The sequence below is a fragment of the Tarenaya hassleriana genome, unplaced genomic scaffold, assembly GCF_000463585.1.
Source record: "Tarenaya hassleriana unplaced genomic scaffold, ASM46358v1 Cleome13, whole genome shotgun sequence".
In the NCBI taxonomy this organism is placed as follows: domain Eukaryota; kingdom Viridiplantae; phylum Streptophyta; class Magnoliopsida; order Brassicales; family Cleomaceae; genus Tarenaya; species Tarenaya hassleriana.
In genome coordinates, this window is record NW_010963495.1 from 1,186,952 (window position 1) to 1,201,975 (window position 15,024).

Genomic DNA, 15,024 nt, shown 5'->3' on the forward strand with positions numbered 1-15,024 from the left:
ATAAAAATAAAATAACAAGTGTTGTAGAGTTTTGCGTTTGAGCTCGCAAACCATGAAACCAACTCATGTCTTGTTCGAGGCAATAATAATAGTGGCACAATTATTGGACCGCCAATGCGGATTTGTATCAAACCATGTGATCCCTACACATATATAAACACCCTTGGATTATTTTAAATTCTATCTTAACAATTTTTATTATTTTCTTTTTTTTTTGTAAAAATTTATCTACAATCATTCGCGTAAACCCACCATTATTCTTATTTATAATTAGAAAAAAAAAATGAGCCACCGACAAAGCGAATGTCGGCCACTCATATCGTTCGAGCCGCTTTGAACGTATCCGTAAGTTTCGTAGATACTTTATTTCTACACACAAATACTTGAAGCTTGTGCTATTTTTGCAGCAAAAAAAAAAAGGAAAAAAATTGTAAATAATTTTTAGGGTTTGTAATTTCTTGAATCGGAATTTCTCAAACTTGATAGAAAATAATACCAAATAGAGAGTAATTTTATGAGTAGAACAATTTTTAGATTTTGTATTCTAGAAAAATTATATATATATATATATGTAATGTATGTAATAGTAATATATATTTACATATTCCATATATTGATCTAAAAAATGGTAAAGATAAATTTAACTCCAATATTTTGACTAGTTTGTTCTGTTATATATAATTTTTTTTTTCAAAAATGGGAAGTTGTGACTTGCATATTGGAATTTAGTAGAGTTATGTTTACATTGTATAAAAAATGAGAAAATTGGCAGGTAAATAGATAGATGGACCAATTTTTTTTTCTATTTAATCGGATGGTTATTACAATACATCTGCACAAACTTTGTAACAAAAAAGGAAAAACAAACGAATAAATAAATAATAATCTAAGAAATTTATAGCCCACATAACAACAAGAACAATATATTATACTCTCGTTAATTGGCAAAACGAAGAGAATTTGGGGGAAAAAAATACACACACACACATGGGAATGGATTCGATCCGTGAAGATCGCGCCGACAGAGGAAATCGCCACGTCATCGCCGAGCTCCGTGCTTGCAGGAGAGAGGAAGGGCGTCGCCGCCGTCTGAGGAGCGGAGGAGGCGGCGGATCTCCGACCGGAGCTTGAAGAAGACATGCATGAGACTCCCCCTGTTGTGGGAGCCCAGTACCTTAGCTTCGTCCTTGTCCATCTCCAGATCTCTGACGAAGATGGGTTTCCTGGAGAGGATCCATGCCCATCCCCAACCCCACCACTCTCTTATGGAGCTCCCCGCTTGCTCTCCCATGGCGGAAACAGACTTGGATCTGGGGAATCGATCCGCGACGGGCTGGGAGAGGTTCAGGGAGAGAGACGAGAGGCGACGGCGGAGGAGCCCCGGCTGATCTCCGGCGTCGGCGGAGGAGGGTTGCGAGACCGGGAGGGATGCGAATCTCCGGATCTGGAGAGTCTCCATAACTGAGCTCATGTCTTGTGCTCTCGACCTTCTTCTGCAGAGGAGAAGAAGAAGAAATGTGGTTGGAGAGAGAGAGAGAGGTTTGGAGGTAATGATCACAGCTCTAACACAGGCTGGGTTTTAATCGGCTGTGTGTGTGAATGTTGGTGTGGGGTCCATTCGCTTTCCTTCACAGCCAATTACATGCAAATCTAGTAATTACAAATATATATATATATATATATATATATATATATGGGTAATCAAGCTTATGCACAAATATATATAGAATCATACAAATGTATATTTATATTTGTACGTAAACAAACATACACATCCTGGGAGATTATCAACACTTGTATTTTTTTTCCTTGAATGCAGTTAACAGTTGTTTCGAGTGGGGAATTATAGATAATATTTGAACTCTATTCATCATATGTTATTTTTTATTTCCTTACATACATTACCAGATGTGGATAATTTGGTAAATACCAGACGTTACATGAATAGCACACCACACGTATTGAGGGAGGAGCATCCAGCTATTTTTTGACAATACAAATAATAATAAAAAAATGAAATATTGAAATAAAATAACAGAAGATAGACCGACCAAGGAATTTATCATGATAAGCAATTCAATACCACCGCTTAAATCATTCTGGAAAACTGATCGGGTCAAGTCAAAAGACAATATGGGCCAAGGCCTATTTCTTTGCATTTTTTATTATTATTTAGAGGCCCAGGCCCATCATCTCCTTCATCATCATCCCTTTGTGGAGGTGGCAATGCATTCTTGCTTCAAAGTGTTTTTCTGTATATTACTGATAAATGCATGCTTGCTGCAAAATCCATGGCTGAAAGAATCCCTTTGGTCGTTTCTTCAAAGCCAACACTTTAAGCTCATCCCCGTTTCTATGTAATAAACCCTTTTACCTCTCCTCTGTTTCTTCACACCCACAATCTCCTCTTCTCTGGCTTCTATCTTGAGCTCGATGGCTATGGATTCCACATCTTCACTCACCAAAATCCCTGTTTTAGCCCTTTCTATATCTGTCCTCCTCTGTCTTGCTCCTGCCCATGATTTTTCCATCGCCGGGTACTCAGCCCGGGCATTTGGCTTCCACTGATAAGCTCTTGGATCAATCAGATCGTGACGGGGAATCTGACTGAGTTGTCTGATCAAGAACTGGTGGACTGTGACAGAACATTTAACAATGGCTGCAGTGGAGTTCTCATGGACTATGCGTTCGAATTACATAATCTCCAGCGGTGGTAGCCTCCACAGAGAAGACGATTACCCTTATCTCATGGAAGAAGGTGCTTGTGAAGAACAGGAAATATGACTCTGAACCAAAGCTTAACTTTTTTTTTTTTCAAATACAGATGAAGAAACACCAACCTAAGCACATGTAATGAAACTTACAGGACGACAAGAAGATTCAGATGTTCCAAAAGAAGCACGAGGAAAGATGTTCTTGAACGTCTTTACACTTCTTCTGTTCATGTCATACACTTCATTCAAAGGACATCAGATGTATTGATGGATGAAATGCCACATTTCAATTATATGGTCAAAGTAATCTCATCTACTTTGCTCAACATCACATGTAGCAAGTACTCATAAAGAAAAAGTTTGATGCTTTTGCAATTTATAGCGAAGAACCCTTAAGAGAGTTCTAAATTCTCGGGGTATGAATCGAAAGAGAAGATTTTGGCTCCAAGTACCAAATCCTATGATGATTCACTGAATGACCGATGCAATAATACGAGTGAATGAAGACTCTGAAATATAAGTTTTTAACTCTGAACCTCATTGTATTTGAAGACGCAATCATAAAGACGTCCTCCAAGAAACTGTGCAACCTCTGGATGCTTCACCTGAAAAAAGAAGATGTACCAAATCAGTAGAGCAAATGATAGAAGAATCAATAACCATAGACATAGAATGCTCAAAAGAGAGATCTAACAGTGTGAAACCGTTACCATTCCGATCTTGAGGGAATCACACTTGAACCGAGCATAAAGGTTTGTCTCTATCCCACGTCCCTGGTCACAACCCGTTGATGAATCAGTTACGAATAATTCTAAGACAAGAAAAAGATGAATCTTTTCAAGAAAATTCCACTGATTTCCAAATGTCTCTTAGGCCTTACCATGCCCTCGAGGATGACCAAATCTGCATCACTTGAAAGATATGCAAGTTCTTGTGATACTCTCGTAAGATCGATAACCTGCAAGAAATCTCGATAAATGAATATATAGGAGTATAGACCATCTTAAGACTCTCATCTGTCTGTCAGCATTTGGATTTCTTACAGGCAAATCATTCCCCGAACTGGCGATCAGGAGCTTCGAGGTATCAACTCCCATTAGTTGCCCGTTTTCATCCTTCAACTGGTAAATTAAGACACAACCAGAGTTAAGCTATGTCATTACAGTTATCAACAGAAAAAGGACAGTACGTAATAGAGTTGCTCAAATCACCTTCGACACGATCTCAATAAGCTCTGTGTATGTTACATCATTGATAGACGGCAATTCATTAGCGGCCAAAATCACCTTCATTACCAAAGTTAAAAGCGAAATGAATTAGCTTACGACGCAAATCAACTTTCTTGATAACGAACTTGGGGCAACAAGAGAGTTCATCTCTCTCAGGTTCATCAATATCAGAACAGAGTATTAAAAACTAAAATACGTTTTCTTACGGTGAAGTAGAACACTGGGTTCTAAATACATTAAGGTTTAGTTAAAATCACCTGAGTTCCTTGACGGAGCATTTCTCTTGCAAAAGGCAATATGCCCAGAATTATGTCAGCACCAGAGTTATCAACAAAAATTACTGCCTGTTGTTACAAATACAAAGATGAATCAGCTTGTCGAAGGAAGCCACCTCCCGGGAAAGTACAATGTTAACCAAACAAAAGACAGGGAAAAAAGTTCAAGAAATGAAGAACTGACCTTCTTCCAAGTCTTCTTGCTCCATTTTATTTGAAAGCTGTCTAAATCATCGATGACCCAAGGTCGGGGAACCAAGTTTTGACAACTAGCGAGGAATGACATTCCATCCCTTGAGAAAACCTCGGCAAGCTTCAACAGGTGAATACATGAAATCCGTTAATTAAGATATGTTTTTCTAATCGAATGAAGCAACTACAAAAAGAAAGAAATATACCTGGGCGGAGCCCAGATCAAAGATATTTCCAGCAAATATTCCTCTAACCAAGTTTTCTAACCGCTTCCCTTCATCTTCAATAGCATCACTCAGACGGACGACTTCCGGAAATAGTGATATGGCCTTTGCATTCTCCTCATCCTGCATGAGTCATCACATGATAGGAACTCATGTTAGAGTACAAGAGAATAATAAGGTTTTAGGACCTAAAACCTTATTAGAGAATCGCTTTCAGTCACAACGTTTCTTAAGAACCCCTGTTCTGAAGTCTTACCTTCACTTTCTTGAATATGTCCCGGAATCCCAATTCTCTAAGTATTTGCTCACGAAGTCTGCAGAGTAGCTGAAAATCAACCAGAACAGATCATGAAAAGGGAAGCCCATTTTGGGTATTTAGTTAACAGCTGAGAAAAATCTTGTGCTTCGACTTACAACACAATCTGGTGGCCCACCATGGCTCTCTGGGTCTTTCTTCAAGTCTTCAAGAATCTCACCATACCTTCCAGATTCAATGTGAGAGATTAGCACAAAGGGATGCTTTCAACAGAAAGACCTATCTCTATACATAATAAAGGGGCAATTTTTACTAATAGGATGCACATTTCAAGCAATCCATATGGAAAACATGAATGATCCAGGTTAAGAGAAAGCTACAATAAACTAAGGAAAGACAAATCATGAAGAAGCACACATACAGAATATACAAATGTTTACCGTTTTGCAAATTTTTCAGCTCTAGCAGGAGCATCCGCAACACTAGTATCACTCTCTGCCCGTTTCCTGCAAAACTAAGCAGCTTTAGAAAATAGTATTTTCTGCATTCTTATATTATCCCATCAAGCACACTACAAGTTCTCAGAAACAACTGCAATTTCTTTCATACATCTAAAATCATCACCATTGAACCAAGCCAAAGCTCAAGAAACGCAGAAAGAACATAATGCAGGCAGTGCCTATCGGATCAATGATAACTTAATATTAAACAGACTAATTGCATCCCCATCTCTAACAATGCATACAAGTACCCAACGCATTAATTGCCCTTATGGAACCAAAAATATCAACTTTATGCACTTCTTATCCAGGCTAGAAGTTAACGTCACCCATTTTCAGACAAAGTTTCCACCCTTATCCGACTCGTCACAACATAATCTCAACTTTGACAAAACAAGCAAAACCCAGAACGAAAGAGAGAGAGAGAGATGAACTTGAAAGAGGGGATGGAATTGGCGAAGAGGTCGATCCAGGAGATCTCAGTGGGCGTAGCCTTTCTGGGGTTATCCGAAGGGAATCTGTACGGAATGGTGCAAGCCCGGTAGTTGGATTCGATCGGTGTCGGCAACAGCGGGAATGGAACCATCATCGAATCGCTCTCCATTTCTTCCCCAAAATCTCGCCTTTCGATCCGCAAGAAAATGGCGATGAGCGAACAAAGAACTATGGGCTTGGACCGGGAAGGCGATGCGGGTGTTCTACGCAACTCTTCCTTCAATGGGCACGAGCTGTGGTCACAACCGTCCCTGGTGGATTGTAGCTGCTGGCGTATAATTCCCACAACAATTTGTCAATTTTAGCTCCTTAATTCTTCTTTATTTTTTTGTAGGTGTTGATTTTTTTGTTCCTTAATCGAATTCAAAAGTCACATATTGAACTTCAACTAAATTTCCAAATTAAATACTCAACTATATTTAAATTTATAAATAAAAATCAAACTTTTCAAAATTTAACATTTATCAAAGGGATAATCAAAAAAAAAATTGTACTTTTTTTTCGTCGCAATTTAAACTTTATATTTTTTTTATCCAAAAAAATCTTTGGATAAAAAATCCTATACTTTTTAAAATTTTAAAAATTATACACATTCATATACACATACTAATTAATTATTATAAACACAAAATTAATTATACATTTATTTTCCACAAAATTAATTATACATTTATTTTATATATTAGTATGTATATATGTTTTATATATATATGTGTGATATATATATTTTTTCCTAAAAATCATTATATATATAAGAAACTATTTATTATTTGTATATTGTTTTATATATAAGAAACTGTTTTCCAAGAACATGTTTTTTTTGGACAATTGAACATATAAAAATATGTTCTTGGAAAACAATTGAACATATAAAAATATTTTCTTGGAAAATAGTTTCTTATATATAAAACAATATACAAATAATAAATAGTTTCTTATATATAATAATTTTTAGGAAAAAATACATATATCATACATATATATAAAACATATATATACATATAAATATATAAAATAAATGTGTAATTAATTTTGTGTTTATAATAATTAATATGTGTATATAAATGTGTATAATTTTTAAAATTTTGAAAAGTATAGGGTTTTTTTGGATAAAAAAAGTATAGAGTCTAAATTGCGATGAAAAAAAGTTATAGGGTTTTTTTGGGAATTATCTCTTAAATATATGTTAAAATTTGAAAAGTTTGATTTTTATTTGTCAGTTTAAATATGGTTGAGTATTTAATTTGGAACTGAGATAGTTGAGTATTTAATTTAGAAATTTGGTTAAAGTTCAATATTTAATATGTGAATCTCTCTGTAAATTAGCTGTGGATTTGTTGGTGCAGATTTCCGTTTTACAAAAATTAGCATAAAATACACTAATCGCAAAATTAGTAGATTTTAGATGTTGGAGAATATTTGAAGAATAGGTGGAAAAAAGCATATAACACACAACCCCATAAAATATTTTAATTTTTTTTACTCATGCAATAATCTTACATTGTTTATTACCATTTAGAATTTTTTTTAATGCATAGAAACTACAGTTTTGATTTAAAGCCACCAACTAGAATCTCAACTGAGGAAAGTACCAATTACAACTGTTTGGCATACAAGAGAAAGAGAGTTATGTTTTTCAAAGGGTTTGCTCACACAAATAAAGTATTTGAGCTCTAACGTTGAGGAAGAAGATGTCTGCTTCTATTGTTCTTCAAGTCTCTTTCTTGAGCTTTTCATCCTTGGATAGTTTAACTGAAATCTCCAGTCTCTTACAAGGGAACTATTGAGTTTAGCCGACGTTTGATCCCGATGCCATTCGTTATGCCCATCATTTCGAAATGCCATTCATCAGTTACCGCAACAAATGTTGACTGCATACTGGCATTACCTTATCCATGACCTGAAGCTTGCAACAGCTACCGGGGTATTCCATGGTCTGGTTGTATGCGATGCGATAATCTCAAGCACCAAGAATTGAATATGAAAGTTGAACTTGGGAGCTCATCGGTGATTATTCTTTTACCTTTGGATTTGCTAGATCATCTGCTTCACTCGAGTCACGTGGAAAAACTTGATCTTTACTGAAGCCTATCCTTTGAAGAAATGCACTGCTCCGAAACATGAAAGAAGCTGTGAAATTAGGGCACAATGGCAAAACTAAAAGAAGCCCGAGATACGGCAGAAAACTGTGATAGTGTGGAAAACTTACAGTCCCTGGGAATCTCCAATACAATTCGACACATATTGCAAAGGCCATACCATAACACCTCAACGGCTTCTGAACAGGATTTACTCTGGGAGTTTACTTCAAGGGCTATTGATTTGCTTCATTGACTACTACTTCATTGTCTTTCTCATCTCACTCACAAACCATTGCTCTTACAAACATCCAGAGCCATTTCCAGTACCTCGGTTGGCTCTATCATCACACAGGTGTCCATTCACGCTTGCGTGAAACCTATCAGGAAAACCTTTGGACAACCTGCGGAAAATTGCATATGTTTTCTCCGGCAAACATCTATGCCCTTCTAACTAAACAATTCAGAATAGCAGTTGACGTGATCCATTTTCATTGCATTACTATCTAAAACCTTCAAAGTTCTGCATACGAAACAGCATTCCTCGTTTGATCAAACAAAGAAGACAACAAACTACAAACATCATGAACACTCACAAGAACTCGGTTTTTCGGAAAAAAGGAACATACTTTTTCTTCCATTGAATCACATCATAGAGACAAGGCATAACGAATACGAGCTTAAATTGTTCTTTTCATCGGTAAGTTCCCAATGTGGAGAAGGAAATGTGAAAAACTGTTTTATGGTTACGCCCCTAAAGCTTCATTTCTTAGCCTTGGAGAACCTAAGGCACCGATACTTCTCACCACTCACAGTGATTTCCAGAGCTCCATCTTGATTGTCCTGATTCGACGCCGTTCCCATGAGAACACTCTTCTCCTTCTCGAGGTTCTCCCTCTCCATCTTCAACCTCGCCTCCTGTCTCGCAATCTCAGCCTGGAAAATCCCAAACACACCACGTAATCTGACCAATCATCCCAGTTTCCCAAACTCCGAGCTGATAATCGAATCTGAAACTCAATCGTACCTCGCGTCGGGAGAGCTCGGCTTTCCAGGCGGCTTCTCTCTCGGCGACTTCGCGCTCACGCTCCTCGATGTAACTCTGCATCTCCCTCTCCTTCATGATTCGATCCTGAATATCGGCGTCGAGAGCTTCCTTCAGCTCCTCCACGAACTTATCCACCACCGCTTTAATCCTCAGCGACATCGCCTCCGGGAAAAATAAAGACTGCGACAAACCTCCTCCTGCTTCGCACAAATCTCTCCGAAAACTGATGCAATCTGTCCTCCGGCGTCGAAATACGGCGCATCACCGGCGGCGAGATGATGCCCGATTCCGATTCTTCCCCATGGAGCTTGCGTGAACACAGCGAGTAATTCACGACCTTTGGTTTGCTTTGTTTTCTCTCTTTTGAACTTTTTTTGTCTTCAATCACACGGGGAAAAAAAATGCTCTCTCTACAATTAGAGAGAGAGATTAGAGAATAATTGATTGGGCTGACTGAGAAGAGGTTATTGGGCTAAACACAAAAAGATAACTTAGATATTGGGCTTACTTACGGCCCATGTTTAAAACGGCGTCGCTTTGAGCCAGAGATCAAGATTATAAATTAATGAGAAAAATAGCGGGAGTCGATAAAGCGATAAAATGGAATAAAATATTATTATATATTTAAACTTTGTAGCGAATGGTATTTATGTACAACAAAAACAAGGCGATAAAATGCGAATTTGAATTAAAAACAAACAAACTGCATTATTGCTATAAAAAAAAAATCAAACCAAGTGAACCGAGAACCAAACCGGCCAGAAATGCAGATGTACCGAACCGCCTCTAAACCAAAAAGATCAAAATACATTCTGTGACAGTGCCTTTTAATATTTTTATTATATTCAATTCAATAAAAACGCCTTTTCTTTAACGAACTCTTTTCACGAGTACTGCTATCATCCGTAAATGAAAAGATCGTGACAGATACGGTCCATTTGACTATCCATTATACATATATATATATATATACACATACAGAGTATTGAATGATTTTGAACACGTAGGCTTTTTTGTCGTATTATTTGTATTCGTCGTGTTAAAAACGAGTCCATGCAAAAGGCTTTTAACAAATCAATTTGTAACACGGAATCTTATATTTATATTTAATCCAACCTTCAACCATTTATCTCGTCTTTTCGTGTTATTTCTTCGATGATTTCTAATCTCATATTATTCTATATCCATGATTAATATGGATAGACTATTATTAATTTACGAATCGATTCATCTATTTTGCTTGACGTATTTTAAAAACGCAATGATAATTAGTTTGTTTATATTTCTATAAATTTAAAGCGATTGCAATTAAAATATTTACCAGCGTGCGAAATGATAGAAAAATTGAATAAAAATATAAGCAGCATGGTTCTTGATTATTAATATTCAAGACAGGAAAACTAAAAAAATACAGGAGAAAAAGACACTGACCGACATAAGACACCCAAACCAACGTCTATTATTGCACATCTTAAATATATATATATATATATACAAATATTTTACGAATTATATTTAGAGTTTTTTTCGAATTTTTCAATCAATATCAAAATTTTATTTTTTTAGTACGTATTATTCAAAATACTTTAATTTTCTTGGAAAATATATTTATTTACAATTTCTTAAAAAAAATTTCCCTCTTCTCACGATTTTCTTCGTCTTTTACATATTTTATTCCATTTTTCATGTATTTTTATTTTCTTTTATTTCAGGTAACTATAATAATATTTGTCTAATCAAAATCAGGATTAAAATGGATTATTTTAAAAAATAAAAATGAATTGTTAAATAAAATTTTCACATTAAATAAATTGATTTTCATGTTTTTTCATGTTTTACGAAAATATTTTCATACTACCATATTAGAAGTTTTAAGAGTCAGAATTTCTACTTTTTATCGTTGAAACCATATATGAAATCATGTATGCTTATGTGATTAATGTAAAATATTATTTAGCATAAAAAAACATATTTATTTTTATAATTCGCAAATTCACCAAACTTTTGGTTCAATTATATCTCATACAGAATATCAGAAAAATTTGTGTGAATATATTTTTTAAAATAAAGATTCAGAACTTCTTTCTAACCAGGCTGAGTCGTCCAATTTTGGATCGTAAAAATGTATTTGTGAACAGTAATACAATTATTTGTGCTTAAGCTCGTGCAGTTGTATGATATATCATCTCTACGCATATATCATATATATTTTTTATTATTTATGTTTTAATTATGCTCTAATTTGTTTCCTTCAACGGATAACTATATTGTATTTATTACACAGCAAAGTGGCAGGTCAAGGGTATTAACTTCCCACGTCTTTTCTCTCGGCTTTAATCCAGAATTTTCGAGTTCAATCTTCAATCATATGCAAAATTTAAATACACAATCGAATTATTTTTGGATTTTCTAATCACTTATTATAAAATTAAATACATAATCGATTATTTTTTGATTTTCTAATCACTTATTGTAAATATTAAAAATAAATCTAACAAAAATGGTTTTATTTTTATATCTACAGATAGCATTTTAAACAAAATTCTATACAAGAAAACAAAAATTTGAGAAAAAACATGTTACACGCACAAAAGGTCCTTTTCAAGATGCTCTCTGGCTTCCAATTTTAATATTGGTTTTTTTTTAATAATCCGGAATATTGATTGCTACAATATATGTATATATATATATATTAACATTATTTAAATTATTTATCAAAGCTAACCAGAATAACCGATAAAGATGATTGGATAGTATTGAATTTAGGAGGAAAAAAAAACTTTTTAATTTTTATACAATCTAAATTTGAAAATCCGGATTAGTGGTAATGGTAATGCCGGGGCCTGTTGCGACCGCTACTCTACATGGCTATGTTAATTTTATGTCTGTTTTATTTAAAAAAAATCTAAAATTTATATATATTCGGATGCAAAGCAATTGAATTTTTTGTTACTTGAATGTTTGTGAAAGGTCCGACTGTAATTTCCTAAAAAAAAAATTCCGACATTTTTAGACATAAACATAATTGTACCTCTCATGGAAAAAAAAGGAAAAGAAAATTGAACCATCACATGGAAACCAACGAGGCCGGTAATTTCAAAGTCCACGTGTACATGTCAAGCCCTATATATACACATCTCCCCCAATAATAGACATTGCGAATTCGGAACTCGAGATCTCCCCGATTCTCTCTCCTTTACAACCTCCGGTTCCTTTCGCCTCTGTCTCCCTCGCCGGGAATCCCTCCGTCGCCGACGATGGATGTCCGCCGGAGAAATCATTCCAAAGCCTCCGTCCACGGCGACCATGTTGCCGGCGACGTTGGTTCGCCTCCCAAGGCCTCTGACGCGCTTCCCCTCCCGTTGTACCTCACCAACACTATTTTCCTCACGCTCTTCTTCGCCGTCGTTTACTTCCTCCTCAGCCGGTGGCGTGAGAAGATCCGCCGGTCAACGCCTCTCCACGTTGTTGACTTCTCCGAGATCCTCGCCATCATCGCCTTTGTCGCTTCCTTCATTTACCTCCTAGGTTTCTTCGGCGTCGGCTTTGTTCAGTCTCTCATCTTCCGGCCTTCCTCCGAAGATGATGTATGGGCCTCCGAAGACGTGGATCGGCTTGTTCTCAAGGAAGATTCGCGGAAGATACCGTGTGGGCAGTCCCTTGATTGTTCGATCCCTCCTGTTCTTCCTGTTAAACCTAAATCAATCGATCCGCTTGTCCCAATGAGGCTAGATTCCGAGGAAGACGAAGCGATCGTCAAATCAGTTGTGGAGGGCACGATCCCTTCCTACTCATTAGAGACGAAGCTCGGAGACTGCAAGCGTGCGGCGGCGATCCGGCGAGAGGCGTTGCAGAGGACCACCGGCAAATCCCTAATCGGTCTTCCATTGGACGGATTCGATTACGAGTCAATTTTAGGGCAGTGCTGCGAGATGCCGGTGGGTTATGTCCAGATTCCGGTTGGTATCGCCGGTCCACTGTTACTCGACGGGAGGGAATATTCGGTGCCGATGGCGACGACGGAGGGCTGTTTGGTCGCGAGCACGAACAGAGGCTGCAAGGCGATCCCCTTGTCCGGCGGAGCCATAAGCGTCCTCTGAGGAAAGAGACGAAGCTCGGAGACTGCAAGCGTGCGGCGGCGATCCGGCGAGAGGCGTTGCAGAGGACCACCGGCAAATCCCTAATCGGTCTTCCATTGGACGGATTCGATTACGAGTCAATTTTAGGGCAGTGCTGCGAGATGCCGGTGGGTTATGTCCAGATTCCGGTTGGTATCGCCGGTCCACTGTTACTCGACGGGAGGGAATATTCGGTGCCGATGGCGACGACGGAGGGCTGTTTGGTCGCGAGCACGAACAGAGGCTGCAAGGCGATCCACTTGTCCGGCGGAGCCATAAGCGTCCTCCTCAGGGACGGCATGACCAGAGCCCCCGTCGTGAGGTTTCCCTCCGCCATGAGAGCGGCTCTCCTGAAGTTTTATGTGGAGGATCCCGCCAATTTCGAGACTTTGTCCATCATCTTTAACAAGTAAAGCTATAGTCTCATGCTTTTGTTGCCATTCAAAAAGCTTTCTTTTTGAGATAGTGATGCTTATAACCCGTTTCTCTCCCTAACTCTTTTTTCCCCCTTTTATAGATCGAGTAGATTCGCCAGGCTTCAAAACATCAAATGTGCCATTGCAGGGAAGAATCTGTATATGAGATTCTCATGCAGTACTGGTGATGCGATGGGGATGAACATGGTGTCCAAAGGTGTACAGAATGTCTTGGATTTCCTCCAAAACGAGTTCCCTGATATGGATGTTATAGGCATCTCTGGTATCCATCTGTTGTTCTCTCTTTTATTTTCTCCGATTTCTGAATCAAAGTCAACTCTTTTAACAAGATCTTGGATCCTGGCGGTGTTCAGGAAACTACTGTTCGGACAAGAAGCCTGCGGCTGTCAACTGGATCGAGGGCCGTGGTAAGTCCGTTGTGTGTGAAGCTGTGATTAAGGGAGAGATCGTGAAGAAGGTGTTGAAGACGAGTGTCGAGGCTCTTGTGGAGCTTAACATGCTCAAGAACCTTACCGGATCAGCCATGGCCGGAGCTCTTGGTGGTTTCAATGCTCATGCCAGCAATATTGTAACCGCCGTCTACATAGCCACCGGCCAAGACCCTGCTCAAAATGTGGAGAGTTCTCACTGCATCACCATGATGGAAGCTGTGAATGACGGCCAGGACCTTCACGTCTCCGTCACAATGCCTTCCATCGAGGTGAGGCACTGTTAGATGTAATTTACATCTAACATAAGCAGCGGCTGTTTTGAAGGTCTAATTCTTTTTGTCCTGAAATCAATGAGCTGCTTTTCTGGGAACCCACTAGTCAAAATGTTGAATCTAGATTTTGACTTGGAATAATTTGCCAGATGTTCTTGAATTGTCCTGCCATTAGTTTAACGTTTGTTGCTGGATTAGCCAACTGGATTTCCTTTTGCATTTGGAAACTGTTATATGACTGCTGAAATCGCTGGACCAACTCATAAAAGTTGTTTGATTGATCTGGTTACAGGTTGGTACAGTAGGAGGCGGTACACAACTTGCATCTCAATCTGCTTGTCTGAACTTGCTCGGTGTAAAGGGTGCTGACAAAGAGGCGCCTGGTTCAAATGCAAGGCAGTTGGCAAAAATCGTTGCTGGTTCTGTCCTTGCTGGAGAGCTTTCACTTATGTCTGCTCTTGCGGCGGGACAGCTCGTTAAGAGCCACATGAAGTACAACCGATCCAGCAAAGATGTAACTAGTATCGCCCCTTCTTCCTAGGTCTAAGAGATGATAAGTTTGGATTCATGGGCAACCACTCGGCAACGAGAGGATTCAGATGAATTTTACAGCGAAGAACACCTCCACACATAAGATCCCGAAAACTGGAAGAGGGAAGGGTCGCCTTTTATCTAACCAAAGCCCATAATAGTCAGACTCTGTTTTGATTTCTTCTTGTCTCTGTGCCATCATGTTGTAACCCCCCCCCCCCCCC

At 38.1% G+C, this 15,024-nt stretch overlaps 4 protein-coding genes and 1 long non-coding RNA gene across 6 annotated transcripts; 2 read left to right on the forward strand and 3 right to left on the reverse strand.

Moving 5' to 3' along the window:
• Nucleotides 1-777: 777 nt before the first annotated feature.
• LOC104807409 lies at nucleotides 778-1,539 on the reverse strand. Its single transcript, XM_010532672.2, has one exon. It carries the CDS (start codon nucleotides 1,469-1,471, stop codon nucleotides 1,040-1,042), a length of 432 nt encoding a protein of 143 aa, XP_010530974.1. The 5' UTR covers nucleotides 1,472-1,539; the 3' UTR covers nucleotides 778-1,039.
• A 358-nt stretch (nucleotides 1,540-1,897) lies between these two features.
• Nucleotides 1,898-3,026, forward strand: LOC104807411. The gene is made up of 2 exons (XR_770747.1): nucleotides 1,898-2,758; nucleotides 2,867-3,026. It is a non-coding gene; the product is annotated as an uncharacterized LOC104807411 (long non-coding RNA).
• Nucleotides 2,979-6,175, reverse strand: LOC104807410 (uncharacterized protein At2g17340). The gene is made up of 12 exons (XM_010532673.2): nucleotides 5,825-6,175; nucleotides 5,331-5,396; nucleotides 5,049-5,115; nucleotides 4,891-4,959; nucleotides 4,617-4,757; nucleotides 4,403-4,531; nucleotides 4,201-4,287; nucleotides 3,926-4,000; nucleotides 3,758-3,835; nucleotides 3,595-3,672; nucleotides 3,425-3,487; nucleotides 2,979-3,319 (listed from the first exon to the last, which is right to left on the reverse strand). Exons 1-12 carry the CDS (start codon nucleotides 5,992-5,994, stop codon nucleotides 3,239-3,241), a joined length of 1,104 nt encoding a protein of 367 aa, XP_010530975.1. The 5' UTR covers nucleotides 5,995-6,175; the 3' UTR covers nucleotides 2,979-3,238.
• A 2,312-nt stretch (nucleotides 6,176-8,487) lies between these two features.
• On the reverse strand, nucleotides 8,488-9,398 carry LOC104807412. The gene is made up of 2 exons (XM_010532674.2): nucleotides 8,991-9,398; nucleotides 8,488-8,899 (listed from the first exon to the last, which is right to left on the reverse strand). Exons 1-2 carry the CDS (start codon nucleotides 9,168-9,170, stop codon nucleotides 8,726-8,728), a joined length of 354 nt encoding a protein of 117 aa, XP_010530976.1. The 5' UTR covers nucleotides 9,171-9,398; the 3' UTR covers nucleotides 8,488-8,725.
• A 2,763-nt stretch (nucleotides 9,399-12,161) lies between these two features.
• On the forward strand, nucleotides 12,162-15,010 carry LOC104807413 (3-hydroxy-3-methylglutaryl-coenzyme A reductase-like). Of its 2 annotated transcripts, none has more exons than XM_010532676.2 (5): nucleotides 12,162-12,867; nucleotides 13,176-13,538; nucleotides 13,647-13,828; nucleotides 13,920-14,266; nucleotides 14,562-15,010. In XM_010532676.2, the coding sequence occupies exons 1-5, from the start codon at nucleotides 12,269-12,271 to the stop codon at nucleotides 14,808-14,810; spliced, it is 1,740 nt and encodes a 579-aa protein (XP_010530978.1). In that variant the 5' UTR covers nucleotides 12,162-12,268; the 3' UTR covers nucleotides 14,811-15,010. The 2 variants fall into 2 exon arrangements, with proteins under 2 accessions (XP_010530978.1, XP_010530977.1); XM_010532675.2 differs by having other exon boundaries at nucleotides 12,162-13,072; nucleotides 13,381-13,538; nucleotides 14,562-14,856.
• The last annotated feature ends 14 nt before the right edge of the window (nucleotides 15,011-15,024 follow it).

Bases quoted from the DNA above. Each gene is read 5' to 3' on its own strand.
- LOC104807409 (XM_010532672.2), bottom strand. From the start codon at position 1,471: ATGAGCTCAGTTATGGAGACTCTCCAGATCCGGAGATTCGCATCCCTC.
- LOC104807410 (XM_010532673.2), bottom strand. From the start codon at position 5,994: ATGGAGAGCGATTCGATGATGGTTCCATTCCCGCTGTTGCCGACACCG. The intron at 4,532-4,616 runs GTATATTTCTTT...CACCTGTTGAAG, and splicing joins TTGATCTGGGCTCCGCCCAG to CTTGCCGAGGTTTTCTCAAG. The intron at 3,488-3,594 runs GTAAGGCCTAAG...GGTTGTGACCAG, and splicing joins TGGTCATCCTCGAGGGCATG to GGACGTGGGATAGAGACAAA.
- LOC104807412 (XM_010532674.2), bottom strand. From the start codon at position 9,170: ATGTCGCTGAGGATTAAAGCGGTGGTGGATAAGTTCGTGGAGGAGCTG. The intron at 8,900-8,990 runs GTACGATTGAGT...GGGATTTTCCAG, and splicing joins CCGAGCTCTCCCGACGCGAG to GCTGAGATTGCGAGACAGGA.
- LOC104807413 (XM_010532676.2), top strand. From the start codon at position 12,269: ATGGATGTCCGCCGGAGAAATCATTCCAAAGCCTCCGTCCACGGCGAC. The intron at 13,539-13,646 runs GTAAAGCTATAG...CCCCTTTTATAG, and splicing joins TTGTCCATCATCTTTAACAA to ATCGAGTAGATTCGCCAGGC. The intron at 13,829-13,919 runs GTATCCATCTGT...GGCGGTGTTCAG, and splicing joins GGATGTTATAGGCATCTCTG to GAAACTACTGTTCGGACAAG.